The 16,651-nt window shown below is 42.0% G+C and overlaps 1 protein-coding gene across 7 annotated transcripts in view; it reads right to left on the reverse strand.

Moving 5' to 3' along the window:
• Positions 1 to 16,651, reverse strand: part of KLC1 (kinesin light chain 1) — a 112,260-nt gene that overhangs the window by 47,124 nt on the left and 48,485 nt on the right. For 3 of the 7 annotated variants that reach the window (XM_040332353.1, XM_040332349.1, XM_040332350.1), the window contains exons 7-13: positions 12,824 to 12,925; positions 9,922 to 10,095; positions 8,201 to 8,300; positions 6,334 to 6,383; positions 4,072 to 4,136; positions 3,705 to 3,813; positions 890 to 1,060 (exon numbers count right to left, since the gene is read on the reverse strand). In XM_040332353.1, the coding sequence (XP_040188287.1) occupies positions 890 to 1,060; positions 3,705 to 3,813; positions 4,072 to 4,136; positions 6,334 to 6,383; positions 8,201 to 8,300; positions 9,922 to 10,095; positions 12,824 to 12,925 (771 nt within the window). The remainder of the gene's footprint in view (positions 1 to 889; positions 1,061 to 3,704; positions 3,814 to 4,071; positions 4,137 to 6,333; positions 6,384 to 8,200; positions 8,301 to 9,921; positions 10,096 to 12,823; positions 12,926 to 16,651) is intronic. The other 4 variants (XM_040332352.1, XM_040332355.1, XM_040332351.1 and 1 more) reach the window with 3 other exon arrangements.

Genomic DNA, 16,651 nt, shown 5'->3' on the forward strand with positions numbered 1-16,651 from the left:
GGAGATAACTAGCCTTAACACACACAGAGGGCATGTCCAACTGCTGCAGAGGTGCTACTGCTTCCATGCAGAAAGTAAAGGTCCTACTCTGTAGCATGATACCATAGGACAGGCTGTTTTAAGCCCCATTCACACCAATTTGATATCTCCTGCATCTGCCATTGCGCTGCCATGCAGGACAATGGAAATCACAATATTCTCTATGGTGCCAGCTCACATCAATGCAACATGGCGTGGGGTGATTTTTGAAAAGATGCAGGCGCTTCTTTTGGTGCAGCATTGTGTGACTTTAATAGAAGACTAGGAGCACATGTAAAATTCATGCACATGTGTTTTTAGTGCATGCTTGTCAGAGTTTTGTGTATAAAATCCATTCTCCTCCTCCAAGAGAAAAAAAATGGCACACACCAAAAAAAAAAAAAACACAAGTCACCACTTTAAGCACATAGAAACACATGCAAAACACAGGATTATGCAGCAGCATTAGCAGGAACCTGGGCTTACGAGGATTCTGGATACCATTATATTATGCCAGGAAGCTCTTGGCATTGGTCATATACCATAGTTCATTTGGGCTTTAAATAAATATTGACCTTTGGTTGCAAAGTCCAGCATTCTGTAGCAAGCTGCTGTCATATTACTACCATCTACTCTACAGGGAAAAAAATAAAACAATAAAACAGGACATTCAATCAGCATCATAAGACAAGGGAAAGAGGCCAGATAAAAGATTATAGAAATATCAGCATAACAGGTAGGAAGTTTGCTGTACATGATTACTGTTATTACAGAATAGGATTATACCAGCATGCGGATCACGTTAATGTGTTTTAGATTGGTTATAAAGCAAGATTGTCCATTATTTGGCCACACTGTGTACTGCACTTACCCCGTTCCACTCTACGCTCATACTCACTTCCTCCCCTCCGTCTGGACCGCTCTCGTACTTTACCACGTCAAGGCTCTCCCGGCTTCTCCTCTTCTCAATGCTTTCTGGGTCATTTAACACTTCAGCCACTCGCTGCTTGTGGACATTGTCTAGTCCCTGTGAGACAGGACCCTTGTGTTACAAGTAAAGGGAGAAAGTCCCTGAGATTTATGTTCGGAAAAAAACAGAGTGACTGTAAAAGGTCAAGGCCTGGAAAGGAAGACCTCAAAAGCGGATTCTGGTTTCCTTTCCAGGGACAGAGATCTGTAACAGACTCCGATACCTTGACATAATCATAACATGAAACATTCCACAGAGCTGCCACCAGAACTCGTGTGATGACACAGAAAAGGGCCTTGTTTAGGTTAAGGTATAAGACACGTAGGCGGAAAAACAGAATGGTAAAAGGCACTAGCCCCATTTTAGTGCATCTCTGAAGCCTGCAGCAACTGCATGGCCAACTACAAATTGAAAAAGACAATAGGAGATTTGTAGTGGCTACAAATCTAAACCATAAAATTTGATAGTGGCTATCCCATCACAATCTACGCATTAGATGCCCATAGCTTTACATGGAGCCGTCCCCCACCCTACTGAGGGTTTTTCTTGCAAAACAACCTTTCACTTTGCCTTAAGAGTTTATTATTATTTTTTGCCCTTCGTCTCCCTCTTGGAGATTGCTCCACTTCCTGTTAAAGTGGAGGTCCACACAAAAATGGAACCTGCGCTTTTTGGAACCCTCCCCCCTCCCTTCCCGGTGTCAAATTTGGCACCTTTCAGGGGGAGGGGGGGTGCAGATACCTGTGCAATACAAGTATTTGCGCCCACTTCCGGTCATAGATTATATGTTATGACCAAAGCTCAGGAAATGCCTTTTAGAAAGAAAGAAGGGAGAAGAAAGAAGACGAAGAAGGGAGAAGAAAGAAGACGAAGAAGGGAGAAGAAAGAAGACGAAGAAGGGAGAAGAAAGAAGACGAAGAAGGGAGAAGAAAGAAGACGAAGAAGGGAGAAGAAAGAAGACGAAGAAGGGAGAAGAAAGAAGACGAAGAAGGGAGAAGAAAGAAGACGAAGAAGGGAGAAGAAAGAAGACGAAGAAGGGAGAAGAAAGAAGACGAAGAAGGGAGAAGAAAGAAGACGAAGAAGGGAGAAGAAAGAAGACGAAGAAGGGAGAAGAAAGAAGACGAAGAAGGGAGAAGAAAGAAGACGAAGAAGGGAGAAGAAAGAAGACGAAGAAGGGAGAAGAAAGAAGACGAAGAAGGGAGAAGAAAGAAGACGAAGAAGGGAGAAGAAAGAAGACGAAGAAGGGAGAAGAAAGAAGACGAAGAAGAGAGAAGAAAGAAGACGAAGAAGAGAGAAGAAAGAAGACGAAGAGAGAAGAAAGGAGAAGAAGGGAGAAGAAAGAAAGAAGAAGAAGAGAGAAGAAAGGAGAAGAAGGGAGAAGAAAGAAAGAAGAAACAACTATAACTTGGCCTGTTCTCTTTATCTTAACATGAGCAACTAAAACAAGCCCACAGTGATTTTCGAGCTTGATCCCTTTTCTCAAACCCAAGTTTGTGTTGGAGATGGAACATGATAAATCAGACACCACATTTTTGCATCACACAGAGTTCTGTAAGCCAGCAGGGAAACACTGATTCAGTCACAAATCACTTCATAAATGGACTACTGAACACGGCATGCCAACACCAGGACAATGAGCACAAATTCCACATGGTCATATACACCAATTAACAGAGATCATGCACTTCTATTTTACTGCATATGATTTTCTGACTGAGGTGACAGCTCTATTCTTTATCAGTGGGGATCAGAGTAGACAGCAAATATGAGGGACCTGGATCTGTGTCCAATCAGAACATGTAAGAGGGCAGAATAATCCCCAGTTGAAACGTCGACACAATGTCGAAACATGTCAGGCCTGCTATCTTTTGCTTCCCACATTTCTTTTACTAGTCGTGGTCACTTTTATACCAGGATTGTCTGTCCCATCTTTCATTAGAAATTTTGAAATTCCCGCCGTGCTTTGCGCGGAGTGACGTAATTTTTTTGAACGGCGACGTGCGTTAACGTACTTTCGTATTCCCGGACGTCTTACGCAAAAAAATGTTTTTGAAATTCGACGCGGGAACGACAGCCATACTTTAACATGGCTCCTCTAAAGTTAAGCCATGTAAAAGCATGCTTAACTTTGCGACGGGAAAAAATTACTAGCGACGACGTGACGCAACGAACGCGAAAACCTTCGTGGATCGCCGTAAAAGCTCATTTGCATACCCGACGCTGGAAAACAACGCGAACTTCACCCAGCGGTGGCCGAAGTATTGCAGCCTAAGATCCGAAGGCGTACGAAGCCGTAAGCCTGTCAGATCTTAGCCAAAAGTCGTCGTATCTTGTTTGTGAATCACAAATTAAGATTCGACGCGGCAAATTTGAAAATACGCCGGAGTATCAGTAGATACTCCGGCGTATCTCTTCTGTGAAACTGGCCCTTAGTGCCTGCACTAGGTGTCTAGTAGAATACATAACTGCCTCTGCATAACAAATATATTATGAGAACTCAATATTGGTCTCACTATTGCAAAAGGGAACAAAAATAAAAAAACTAAATTCTGACTGGCTGCTATAGAGCTTCACAGCTTTTTAGCCATAAAGTCACGGGCTTCTAAAATACTGATGAAAAGGTAATGCTCAAATGGGCCTACTTGATAAAACCGCAATATGCTGAAGAGCAATAAGCTACAGAACCTAGACAAAGGACACCAGATACCTCACTTACCTGTTTCCGTGACCTCATCGCCGCCTCCTCTAGTGTTTCTGCAGCTTCAAACTTGCCCTGACGTCTGTAAAGTGCTCCAAGGTTTTTCAGGGTAGTGGTCACTGTGGGACTAAGGATAAGGTAACATTATGTAGATGGTATGGAGAGAATTATATGTTTTAACAGCAACTTTACAATGCAGTAATTAGCTGTAACACATACATGTGAATAAAGAATGACAGGAAAAAATATGGTTTATATATAGTCAGAAGAATTTTACATTTTTGCCAGGGGCTTGGATGAGGTTCTAGCTTTTACAACCGACAGCCAGAGCAGCAAATAGGAGAAAATTCTGACCAAGAAACAGTGCATCTTAAGCTTCACTTACCTGTCAACTTTGCATGCTTTATACCAGCCTCCATACTCTCCGAATGTGCCATCCTTCTGTTTACCCTAAAATAAAAAAAGATACACAAGAGTAAAGAAATGACATTCTCCAAAATTCCCAAATATTGGCATGTTCCAAAAAAAATAAAATCCCATATTTTGTGTAATGTAATTGGAAAGGTTTTCTTTTTTTTTGGTCTATGTTTAGAAGGGATCCATATTATTCAGTGGGGAAATTTGGTCTCCTGCAGATTTTGTAAGTTTGCCCATTTACAAAGAAATGAAGGGTCTATAAATTGTTTATCATAGGTGTATTTTAAATGACAGACAGAATATCAACCAAAAATCCAGGATAAAAATGTGATGAATGGGTATGCAGTTTAGTGAGTAAAATATGTATTTGATCCCCAAGAAAAACATGACATAGTATTTGGTGGAGAAACCCTTGGCAAGCCAGAGGTAAGACCTTCCTTGTAGCTGGTTACCAGGTTTGCACACATCTCAGGAGGGATTTTGGTCCACTCTTTACAGATCTTCCCTAAATCCTTAAAGGTTTCTTGGTTGTCGCTTGGCAACGAAGTTTTAGCTCCCTCCATAAATTTTCTATAGGATTAAGATCTGAAGATTGGCTAGCCTACTCAGTGACCTTAAAGTGGAGGTTCCATCAAAAAAACAATTTTGCTTTAAAATGTAGCTTACACCTAAAAAAGAAAAAAAAAAAAAAAAAACTTTTTTTTTTTAACTCATCTGGAAATGCCTGTTGCTATGCGGTCCCACAAAATCTGCCTTTGAAAGCACCTAGGATTCTGACATCATCTCCCTCTAATGCTCCTGGGAAATGTGTGTCATCATTTTCCAGGATGTAGTGCGCTGTCCAATTATCACTCCCCATCCAAGACTTCCAGGAAGTAAGTGCTTGTTGGCTTCACAATGCCCACAAGCAAAATGACAACGGTGTATCTTTTTTGAATATCTATGCGGATCGGCAGCGGATTGTAAAATGGTAAGTGACCGGATTTATATTATAAAAATGCAGGATGGAAGGACATACATTTAAAAAATGCTAATTGTGGTTGGAACTCCGCTTTGATGTGCTTCTTCTTAAACCACTCCATTGTTACCTTGGTTTTAGGTCATTGTCATGCTGGAAGACCCACCCACGATCTTCAGTGTTCTGGCTGAGGGAAGAAGGTTCTCATCCAAGATTCTACAATACATTGCCCTGTCCGTTGGCCCCTCAATGCGGCAAATTTGGCCTGTACCTTTAGCAGGGAAACAGCCCCAAAGCAGAGGTTTCCACCTCTGTGCTTGACTGTAGGGATGGTGTTCTTAGGGTCATAGTCAGCATTATTCTTCCCCCAAACACAGCGAGTCGAGTTAATACCAAAGAGCTCAAATTGGTCTTATCTGACCACAGCACCGTCTCCCACTCATTTTCTAAAACATTTAGATGTTCATTGGCAAACTTCAGACGAACCTGTATATGTGCTTTCTTGTAAACGGGGACCTTGCGAGCACTAAAGGATTTCAATCCATGGCGGCATATTGCGCTACCAATGGTTTGTTTGGCAACTGTGGTCCCAACTGCCTTGGGATCATTCCCAAGCTCCTCTTGTGTAGTTCTGGCCTGATCCCTCACTTTTTTTCATCATCCTTACCCCATGAAGCAAAATTTAGCATGGAGCTCCAGACAGTGTGATTGATGGTTATTTTGCATTTCTTCCATTTTCGATAAATCATTCGAACAGTTGTCTCACCAAGCTTCTAGGTCTTGTAGCCAATTCCAGGTCTACAATCTTGTCCCTTACCTCCTTTGACAGCCCTTTGGTCTTGCCCATGATGGTAAGGTTTAAATGGAATAAAGATTCTGTGGACAGGTGTCTTATACACATAACGAGTTGCTGTTAAGAGCACCTTCTTAAATCTGTATCACATACTGTAGCCAGTCTTCGGGAGCCAGAATTATCAAATACTTATTTACTCACTGAACTGCAACTCAATTTAGAACATTTGTATTGTGCTTATCTGGATTTTTGGTTGATTTTCTGTCTATTTTTTTTTTTAAATATAACCATTATAGACGCCTCATTTGAAAGTGGGCAAACTTACAAAATCTGCAGGGGATCAAGCAATTATTTTCCCCACTGTAGAAGGAATTGGAATAGGTAAGGAATTAAAATTCACATTAACAAGTGCTAAAGGACATAAGCACATTGTTAAAAAAAATAATAATTGAAATTGGTATCTAATCTGCAAAACTTACTTTGAACTTTTCTCTTTCTTCGGCGTGCATCCAGATAGGTTTGTTCTCATCTGTAAAAGCATAAAAGCATAAAAACAAAAATGAAGACAAATCCTTTACTGGTGAAGCAGGGGAAGTTAAGTACAGCCTGTTAATTTTACAGGTTTTCCTCCACTGCTTGAATGAACAGTATCTCACAAAAGTTAGTACATCCCTCACATTTTTATAAATATTTTATTATATCTTTTCACATGACAACACTGAAGAAATTACACTTTGCTACAAGGTAAAGTAGTGAGTGTACAGCTTGTATAACAGTGTAAATATGCGGTCCCCATAACTCTAAAAAAATTCCTTTTTAAAACACTGGCAACAAAAGTGAAAATTTCCAAATTGGGCCCAAAGTGTCAATATTTTGTGTGGCCACCATTATTTTCCAGCACTGCTTCAACTGCCTCTTGGGCACGGAGTTCACCAGAGCTTCACAGGTTGCCACTGGAGTCCTCTTCCATGAAGTCATTGAGCTGGTGGATGTTAGAAACCTTGTGCGCCTCCACCTTCCGTTTAAAGATGCCCCACAGATGCTCAATAGGGTTCAGGTCTGGAGACATGCTTGGCCATTCCATCACCTTTAATCTATATTATGTGTAAATCAAAAAGATAGTGCTGGCTGCGTTTCATTCCATATTGGGTAGTAGTTTTGGTAGTGCAGATAACCCCCCCCTATGTTTTTTATAACAAAAAAGTATGTCCATGTACAGTATAACATTGCACTCGGTACTTGGTCAGGGCTCCTTTTGCATGAATTACTGCATGAATGTGGCGTGGCATGAAGGCGATCAGCCTGTGGCATGGCTGAGGTGTTATGGAAGCCCAGGTTGCTTTGACAGTGGCTTTCAGCTTATCTGCATTGTTGGGTCTGGTGTCATCCTCTTCCTCTTGACAATACCCCACAGATTCTTTATGGGGTTAAAGCCAATCAAGCACAGTGATACCACGATCATTAAACCAGGTATTGGTACTTTTGGCAGTGTGGGCAGGTGCCAAGCCCTGCTGGAAAATGAAAATAGGTATCTCCATAAAATTGGTCAGCAGAGTGAAGCATGAAGTGCTCTAGAATTTTCTGGTAGAGGGCTGCGCTGACTTTGGATAAAACACAGAGGACCAACACCAGCAGATGACATGGCTTCTCAAATCATCAGACTGGAACATTTTGCATCTCATTTGGAAAACAAGGTCTCAGAGTCTGGAGGAAGAGTGGAGAGGCACAGAATCCAACTTGCACGAAGTCCAGTGTGAAGTTTTCTCAGTCAGTGATGGTGTGTGTGTGTATTTATATTACATACTTTTTTTTATCATTGTTATTTTGGGCACCAGATTATAGTTTTGTTCTGAGCTATATGATGCCATGCACTTCAACTCTCTACTAGAACACTACAGGCAGCTGTTGGGAAGGGGAAAAACTAAAAAAAAAAAAAAAAAAAAAACTTTCCAAGATCTGCGCAGTATGTCAATACTACGGGATCTTTTAGGTACAGGATTTTCCTGAAGGAAATTATATCGCTTCCTTTCCAGGGGACAGCCATGGCTTTGTCATCACTGGCTTTAGAGAAACTAAGAAGCAGAAGAGAAAAAAAAGGTGTAAAAAAAAAAAAAAAAAAAAAAAAAAAAAAAAGCATAAACATTGGCAATTTCATATCAGCATGAAGAGATACAGGCTGATGTGAAAGTTAGGGAAAGGTTCACTTTGACGGCATCACTTTTAAAAATAGAATGTCATTTTTAAAACACCTTATACAATCGAGCTGAAGTCTATGATGAAATTTTTCAATATAGTTTAAATTAGACCCATTTTATTAGTTAGTATCTTTTATAACGCAGTTCTCACCGTCAACTGATCCAAACTCCCTTTCATGTGCTCTTGTCAAGATTTCTTTGTACAAAGTCTCAGCTTGCTTGAACTTGCCTTGTTTCAGATAGCAAGAAGCCTGGAACACAGAGGCATTATTAGATATACTTTAGAAGGAAAAGTCACACAGAATGGGTGAATTAAAAATAAAAAAATAAAAAAACATTAAAAAATATAAAATTAGAATTAAGCTTCAAGAGTAATAATTTGAATGAGGTTGCACGGATCTGGCTGCTTCTATTCAATTAACCAGTTGCCAACCGTGCGCTGCACATTTACTGCTACAGTGCGGGCCGGCTGCACAGAATAACGGGAATACACTGCATTTCCGGTAGGATGGCACACAAGCCCAGCTGTGCAACACAGCACATGCTGATCACCGTGACCCGGCCAGTGAAACGCAGTACACACAAACAATTGTTAGACACATACTAAACTCTTTGATCGCCCCTGATGTTAACCCTTTCCTGCCAAGTGTCATTAGTATAGTGAAAGTGCATATTAGCACTGCTCACCGTAATAATATATATTTTTTTTTAGGTTTATCTTCATATATGTGCAATGAACAGATGTGGCATTTACCCCTATGAGGATATAATTTCTGATGAAACGCGTTGGCTCCAGCTGAGCTCATTGCATGCTACTTGGGATTATATTTTAACAGCGCTGTATACATCTTTCTTGTAAGTGTTCTGTACTTTTTAAATAAATTTGTCAGAGTCATACACAGGCACATTGTTTTATAATTGTGACAATGGGTGCAGGGAGAGGATCCCCCCACCCGCTGTCACAATAAGGGATTGGGAGAGGGTGAGGGCAGGTGCATTCTTTTAACATGTTACACCTTAAATACAGGTGTAACATGTACCATATAACAAAGGTGAACTTATCCTTTAGCGAAGAGTAATTTCTATGCAAGGAAGACGAGATCCATAACTTCAGGACACTAGCAAAAAAAAAACTGAGGACTTACAGTTGGGTAGGGTTATAGGTGAGGCACCCAGTGGGTGTGTCCTCAATTGCTTTACCAGCGTCCAAACACCTGAACGTACAAGCTTATAACCCAGAGTCTATGATCACTGTACAAGATAAAAAAAATTGAATCATTTAAATACTGTTTTGGGGACACTTGACAGCATCTCCTTTACTTGATAGACCCAGGCTATCTACTTGGATGGGAAAAAGAATGTATAAAAGGTTTAGTCCTGCCACACCTTCTTAGCGTTTTCCAAATGACTACACACAGCTATAACAAAAAATATTAATATTCAAGGATTATTAATATGATTGGATGCTCCATTTCCCCGATTTTATGATGGGGGGGGGGGGGGGGGTACTGCAAATTTAGTAGTTCACCAAGCATAGGGAGGTTGTCTGCTGTATAATGCATACAACCAAGAGTCTATGGTTTTTGTCAATTTGTTGTTGTGGCCCAGCTAGCGGTCTTCCATGCTCATTAGCCGAAAGCCAATTATCAGTAAGCTATTAAAAAATTTATTTTTGATGAATAATCATAAATGTAGTGACAACAAAGGATTTGGCCTTTTGCTACATGACCGTTTAACCACTTTGCATCAAAGTATAGTGACACCCTTTTAAATAGTTGGGTTCAGGCGTTTCCAATAAACGTTATTACAGCACATGTTATAATATAGCACGCTAAGATTTAAAACAAATGTTATTTTCTCTCTAAAGGTTACCAGGTTGTTCTTGGTTTTTGCCACATTTGGATCATCTGGCCCCAATTTGGTCTGGTAAATCTCTAATGCCCTCTGGTAATAGTATTCCACTTCCTCATATTTGCCTTGGTTCTGACACAGTAAGGCCAAGTTGTTCAGTTGTTTAGCAACGTCTGGGTGGTCCTTACCCAATACCTACACAGGAAAAAAAACAAAAAAAACAGATCATTCATCTACCAGAGTAATGCACCTTAATATAATGCTACAATAATCAAAAACAACACCGTGTCTAGAACACAAAGTTCACAAAATTATTCATGCCTATTTATCACAGCCGTGGTGACTGGGACACCAATCAGAAATTTGCCATTTGTGAAATGAACAAAGATCAAACAGAAGTTTTATCCCTGGCCCAGTTTTCAAAGTTTGGTTGGGCTTTAAAACCAAACAGAGCAAAGCCAAGGTCTTTGGAAAGGGTCCGCCTATACCCACCTTACCAGTGATCCCTCACCACTCCTTCCTCCATCCCAGCCAGAATTATAAAGAGTGGTGTCAGCAACTGGTGGGAGTGGCTACAACACTTCTCCAGTCATGCGATAGGAATTTGGCTACTAAAACGGATTAATGTCATAGGTTAGGAGGTCACATACTCCTCCATACCCAGAAGTGCCAGGTGTTGACTACAGCTGTGGCCAAAAGTTTTGAGATCGACAGTTAGCATAACAGACTGAAAGCTTTAAAAAGACGTTTGTGCTCGAAATCATTGTCCTTCCTCTGTTAACCATGGTTACCTGCAAGGAAACACTGGCAGCCATTATTGCTTTGCAAAAAAGGGATTCACAGGCAATGATTTTGCCGCTACTAAGATTGCATCTAAATCAAACATTTAGTGGACCATCAAGAACTTCAAGGAGAGGGGTTCTTGGTTATGAAGAAGGCTTCAGGGCACCCAGGAAAGTCCAGTAAGCACCAGGACCGTCTCACAGTTGATTGAGCTGCAGGATCGGCGCACCGCCAGTGCAGAGCTTGCTCAGGAATGGCAGCAGGCAGGTGTGAGTGCATCTGTACCCAAAGTGAAGCAAAAACTTTTTAAAGATGGCCTGGTGTCAAGAAGGGCAGCAAAGAAGCCGCTTCTTTCCAGGAAAAACATCAGGGACAGACTGATATTCTGCAAAAGGTACAGGGATTGGACTGTTTGGGGCTGGGGTAAAGTCATTTTCTCTCATGAATCCCCATCCTGATTGTTTGGGGCATCCCAAAAAAAAAAAAAACTTGTCCAGAGAAGAAAAGGTGAGTGCTGCCATCAGTCCCGTGTTATGCCAACAGTAAAGCATCCCGAGACCATTCATGTGTGGGGTTGCTTCTCAGCCAAGGAAGTAGGCTCACTCACAATTCTGCCCAAGAACATAGCCATGAATAAAGAATGGTACAAAAACATCCACCGAGAGCAACTTCTTCCAACCATCCAACAGTTTGGTGACGAACAATGCCTTTTCAAGCATGATGGAGCACCTTGCCATAGTGCAAAAGTGATAACTAAGCAGCTTGGGGAACAAAACCTCAACATTTTGGGTCCATGGCCAGGAAACTCCCCAGACCTTAATCCCATTGAGAACTTGTGGTCAATCCTCAAGAGGTGTGAGAACAAAAAGAAGAAAGCCCACATTTTCTGACAAACTCCAAGCATTGATTATGCAAGAATGGGCTGCCATCAGGATGTGGCCCAAAAGTTAACTGACAGCATGTATGGGTGAATTGCAGAGAAGGGTCAAAACAGCAAATATTGACTCTGCATAAACAATGCAATTGTCAATAAAAGCCTTATGAAATGCTTGTAATTATACTTCAAGTGGTTGTTAACCCATTTATATAATGTTATATAAGCCCTCAGTCCTAATAACAAGTGCTCCTGTCTGTGTGCTTTTTTTTAAAATGCCTCCTTTACCCAATTTCACAGCGGTTGCTCGCTCGCTCTTATGCCCAGCTGACAGATGCAGTGGGCGGGGCAGAGATTCCCCCGCTGACGTCAGCCAGGACGCGAGGCGTAGAGGAGAGAGCAAGCCGGCCGGTCACGTAATCATGGGGAACCGCTGTGAAAAATCGGTAAAGGAGGCATTTTTTTTTAATAAAGCACACAGACAGGAGCACTTGTTATCAGGACATAGAGGGGCTTATATAAAAATTTAACAGTTATGAGAGCAGAGGGGGCGGGCTCTGATACAGGGGCAGACAGGCAGGGCGGGGTGGAGGACAGGAGAGCTGCGGGTGACAAAGGCACGTAAACTGACCATGGTATCAGGGCTCAGAAGCCATGATCGACCGTGGTCAGTTTACATAGGGGAGGGCAAAAACTGGCAGGATTAGCCAGGTATTACAGGTGGCCAAATGACATGACACAGCACAAGTACTATGCTGTATAAAATGCTTTTTTCTTCTTTTTTTTTTTTTTTGGGAAGGTTAGCACTTTCAGTATACTATAGTGAACATCTGACAAAAAGGATCTAAGAACAATGAAGCAGCACAATGTAAAAATTTATATTTGTGGCATCCTCTAAACTTTCGGCCATAGCTGTAGGAAAGAAAGAAAAGGAAGCACTAGTAAGGGAACTCATAAAAGTGTAGCAGTGTTGGAGAGGGGCTTTTCTGAGCCCTGCATGGCAAGGTGACACGCTCTCCAAGTGAAATGTTGATAAAAAATGCAAAAGAAGTTAAAAGATAATTAAATATCATTGATGTTACTTAGAAGCTTAAAGTGAATATTAAATACACAATAATTATTTGAAGAAGTCATTATTACATTCTTTCAACAAAGCAATAGAATGGACTCTTTCTGGCACTTGTACATATGGAATGTGTGCAAGCTGCCTCCTATTGCTGCTAGCCAGTATTCTATGATCAGTTGCTTAGCAGTTCATTAGCTTACCTTTTCCCGAATCTCCAGGGCCCTCTTACATAATGGTTCTGCTTCTTTGTACTTCCCCCTCTTCCCATAGAGCACAGCTAGGTTATTGAGAGTGGCTGCAACCTGTAGAGGATAATGCACAGATTAATATCCACAGGCTTCGACCATTACATTACCAGAACACCAAAGAACGAATTGACTCAAAGGATCAGCGCTGATTGAAAGAAAATGGATTCAGACTGAGAAGAAAGAAGATAGACTGATATCTGCAGAAAGCATAAAGAAGGACTGTCTGCTACTTTGAAAGGATGCAGGTTAGGCAGAAAATCTGTCACATATCTATAAAGGCGCAACAACAACAACTAGAAGGCATATTCATAAAATAACTGACCATAGAGTGCTGTAGTGATTACAGTAAAGTCATCAAGACAATTAAAGCCCAACTCCAAGATAAACCCCCCCCCCCCCCCCTTTCATTTCTCCCCACTGGAGGAACCCTAATCATGTTTTCATGCTTTTGTTTTCTATATACTTAACTTTTCCAGAGGTCTTCAGTAGGGTTGTACCGATACCAGCCCTCCCCCACTGATCCTTTCACTTTAGGCAAAGTGACAGTGTTCGCAATCAGCCTATCCAAACTACTCCCAAGATTTCATGCTTACCCAGCCACTGTCTTTCTGCCTACTCATTGCAGAATTCCAGCTTGTCTAAGCTCCAATGTTGGAATTTAGGACAAGGGGATGATGACGACACAGGTCCATCAGCAGGAGCTTGATGGGTCACTCATACCTGAGCACCGTCACATGCAAGAGGTCATGTGCTCCCTCATACCTTGAAGCCTAGCTCCTTTAGTGAGGGATCTGGGGTGGTGTGGCTCGGCAAGAATAACAGCCCGAGTGGAAGGATGATCTGCAGTCACTGTCACTCCATGAATTGGCAAAGTGACAGCGCCTCTATAAAATGTCACAAATGCTACTGGGTTTGACAAAAGTGGTTGCAAAGGCTTTTTTTTTTCTATTAAAAAATAAGTTACTTACCTGATCTGTGTGTGGCTACTTAGCTCCTCTTCTGAAATCCCCTCCCAGCAGTGTCGGCTCCTCCTTCCCAGTGGGAAACCATGTACTGAGGGGGCACCAATGCACACGCTCTCCTGAGCTGGGCTGTGTGTGTCTTTAGACACACAACACTGCTCAATCACACCCCCTGCTATCTCTTCACAGGATTTGAAAGAGCTGCATGAACCACCGGTTCCCACTGCTCCAAGTCTCTGAGACCAGGAAGAGGGAGCAGAGCTGCTGCAGTCGGGCACATCGCTGGATCGAGTGAGGTAAGTAAGTGTCTAGGATTAGGGGGAGCAGGTATTGAATTTTTTTTTTTTTTGTAAACGAATTGGGAAAAAAAAAAAAAATAACACATTGGAGGAGGCCCCCCCAAAGAATTAAAAGTCAGCAGGTACAAATACTGTAGCTGCTGACTTTTACTAGAAGGACACTTACTGTACCCTGTTCAAGAAACCAGCAATGTCGGCACGTGAGCCGATTCTTCAATTGGCTTTGGGTGCAGGCGCTGGCATCTTCATTAAGGGAAACCAGCAGCGAAGCCTTCAGACTTCACAGTCAGTTTCTTACTGTGCATGTGCTTTCCGAATGGTCCCGCTGTCTTCTGGGACCTCTGTGTCCCCCAAAAGGCAGCAGAGGGAAGGAGGAGAGGCCGGACATACTCAAAGATCGCAGTGGCAATCCTACCCAAAAGTAGGTGTGGGTACCTGTCAAAACCAGGTACCCACTTCCCCCAAAAAGTGCCAACCGTGGCAGTGGAGGGTGTGAACAAGTGGAGCTTCCCCTTTAGGGTAAACACTTTGAGTTTATAACCACTTTAAGGTTGGGTTCACACCTATGCAAATTAGATGTAGGGTTTCCCCGCATCCAATTTGCATAGTAGGAGATTGGAGCCGGTACACATCTCCACAGCGGCTCCTGTGGTCGTCTTTTGGTCCATTTCAGGTCCAAATTCAGCCAAAAATGCAGGACTAGAAACGGTGAATGGAGACGCACAGGACGCATGCGGCTTAGATGTGAACCCAGCCTCAAGGTCATCATACAATCCAATCATACAATCTTTTTAAAATCAACTTTAGATTTATTTAAAACTACAGTATGTAAAATGAGGACCCAACGACCCAATCAATCTGTATTCAATCAGGCAGTTGTTAGGATAGCTACAGGAAATTGTACAATCAGATTGTAACATGGAGGTGAGTTTTAGATCCATGAACATTTTTAGCTCCCATTAAAATTGTACTAGTTTACGTATTTATTATTGCTACCAACTAGAATAATTGGCTTAGGCAGTCTTGTCAGCAATGGACAAAGAGCTTGGTACTTCTAATTAGCAATTAGACACTATTCGCCAAGGTAAATACATCTCACTGAACAGTCATAATCTGGAATTATTTTCAAGCCAGCAAGATAGACTGCTACACATAGAATTAATGTGTCATTTATTATGAGGGATCAGGTTATATCTACTAATTCTATATGATTTTTCAGTGAGAAATTTTCAAAGTTTGCACTATAATCATAAATTTAAAAAGGTAATCAAACTGCTAATTTAACTTTAAAAGCAACAAGTTCTGGTAAAGTAGCAGTTCCTCTAATCCACCTTTTCATAATCTCCCACTAACAAGTCCTTCTGCCACTTTAATGTAGTGTCTTGCGTTTACATCTGATATTGTAAGTGCATCTAAAAAGTAAAAACTTTTTTAAACTTCTGAATCAAGTGCTGCACCATTGCCGTCAGATACATCTGTAAATACCTGGTCCTTCCAGGTATGGAGGAGTGTATGATGACCTCCCAGGATGCAGTGTGCTTGGCCATTTCTTAACGTTGATCTTGCTTAAAGAGGTTGTAAAAGGTAAAAAAAAAAATCCCCTAAAAAGCTTCCTTTACCTAAGGCCCCTTTCACATTGGGACGTTTTTCATGCGGTACAGCGCTAAAAATAGCGCTGCTATACCGCATGAAAAATCATGCCCTGTACTCTTCAATGTGAAAGCCCGAAGGCTTTCACACTGAAGCGGCGCGCTAGCAGGAGCGCTCCAAAAGTCCTGCTAGCCGCTTCTTTACCGCGGTATAGGAGCGGTGTGTTCACCGCGCCTTCCCATTGAAATCAATGGGAAAGCGCGGTAATACCGCTGTAATACCGCGGTAATACCGCCGCAATGCGGGCGGTATTAACCCTTTTTCGGCCGCTAGCGGGGGTTAAAAACCTCACCGCTAGCGGCCGAATATCGCGGTAAAAACGATGGTATAGCCGCGCTACAAATAGCGCGGCTATACCGTCACCGCGGCTGACGCTTCAGTGTGAAGCCAGCCTTAGTGCAGTCCTCCTTCACTTACCTCATCCTTTGAAATTGCTTTTAAATGTCCTTATTTCTTCTGAGAAATCCTCACTTCCTGTTCTTCTGTCTAACTCCACACAGTAATGCATTTCTCCCTGGTGTGGAGTGTCATGCTCGCCCCCTCCCTTGAGGGGGGAGAGGGCAGGCAGGAGAGTCAGGACGCCCTCTAACACACAGCTTCTTTCTCTATCTGCAATGTAGAGAGCATCCTGACTCTGCTGCTCGCCCCCTCCACCCCACACCAGGGAGAAAGCCTTGCATTACTGTGTGGAGTTACAGGCAGAAGAACAGGAAGTGAGGATTTCTCAGAAGAAATAAGGACATTTAAAAGAAAAATTGAAGTATGAGGTAAGTGAAGGAGGACTGCACATAGGTAAAGGAAGCCATTTAGGAAAACAACTTTTTACCTTTACAACCCCTTTAAATGTATGGGTATTCCTGCATGACAAT

The sequence above is a fragment of the Rana temporaria genome, chromosome 13 (assembly GCF_905171775.1).
Source record: "Rana temporaria chromosome 13, aRanTem1.1, whole genome shotgun sequence".
In the NCBI taxonomy this organism is placed as follows: Eukaryota; Metazoa; Chordata; class Amphibia; order Anura; family Ranidae; genus Rana; species Rana temporaria.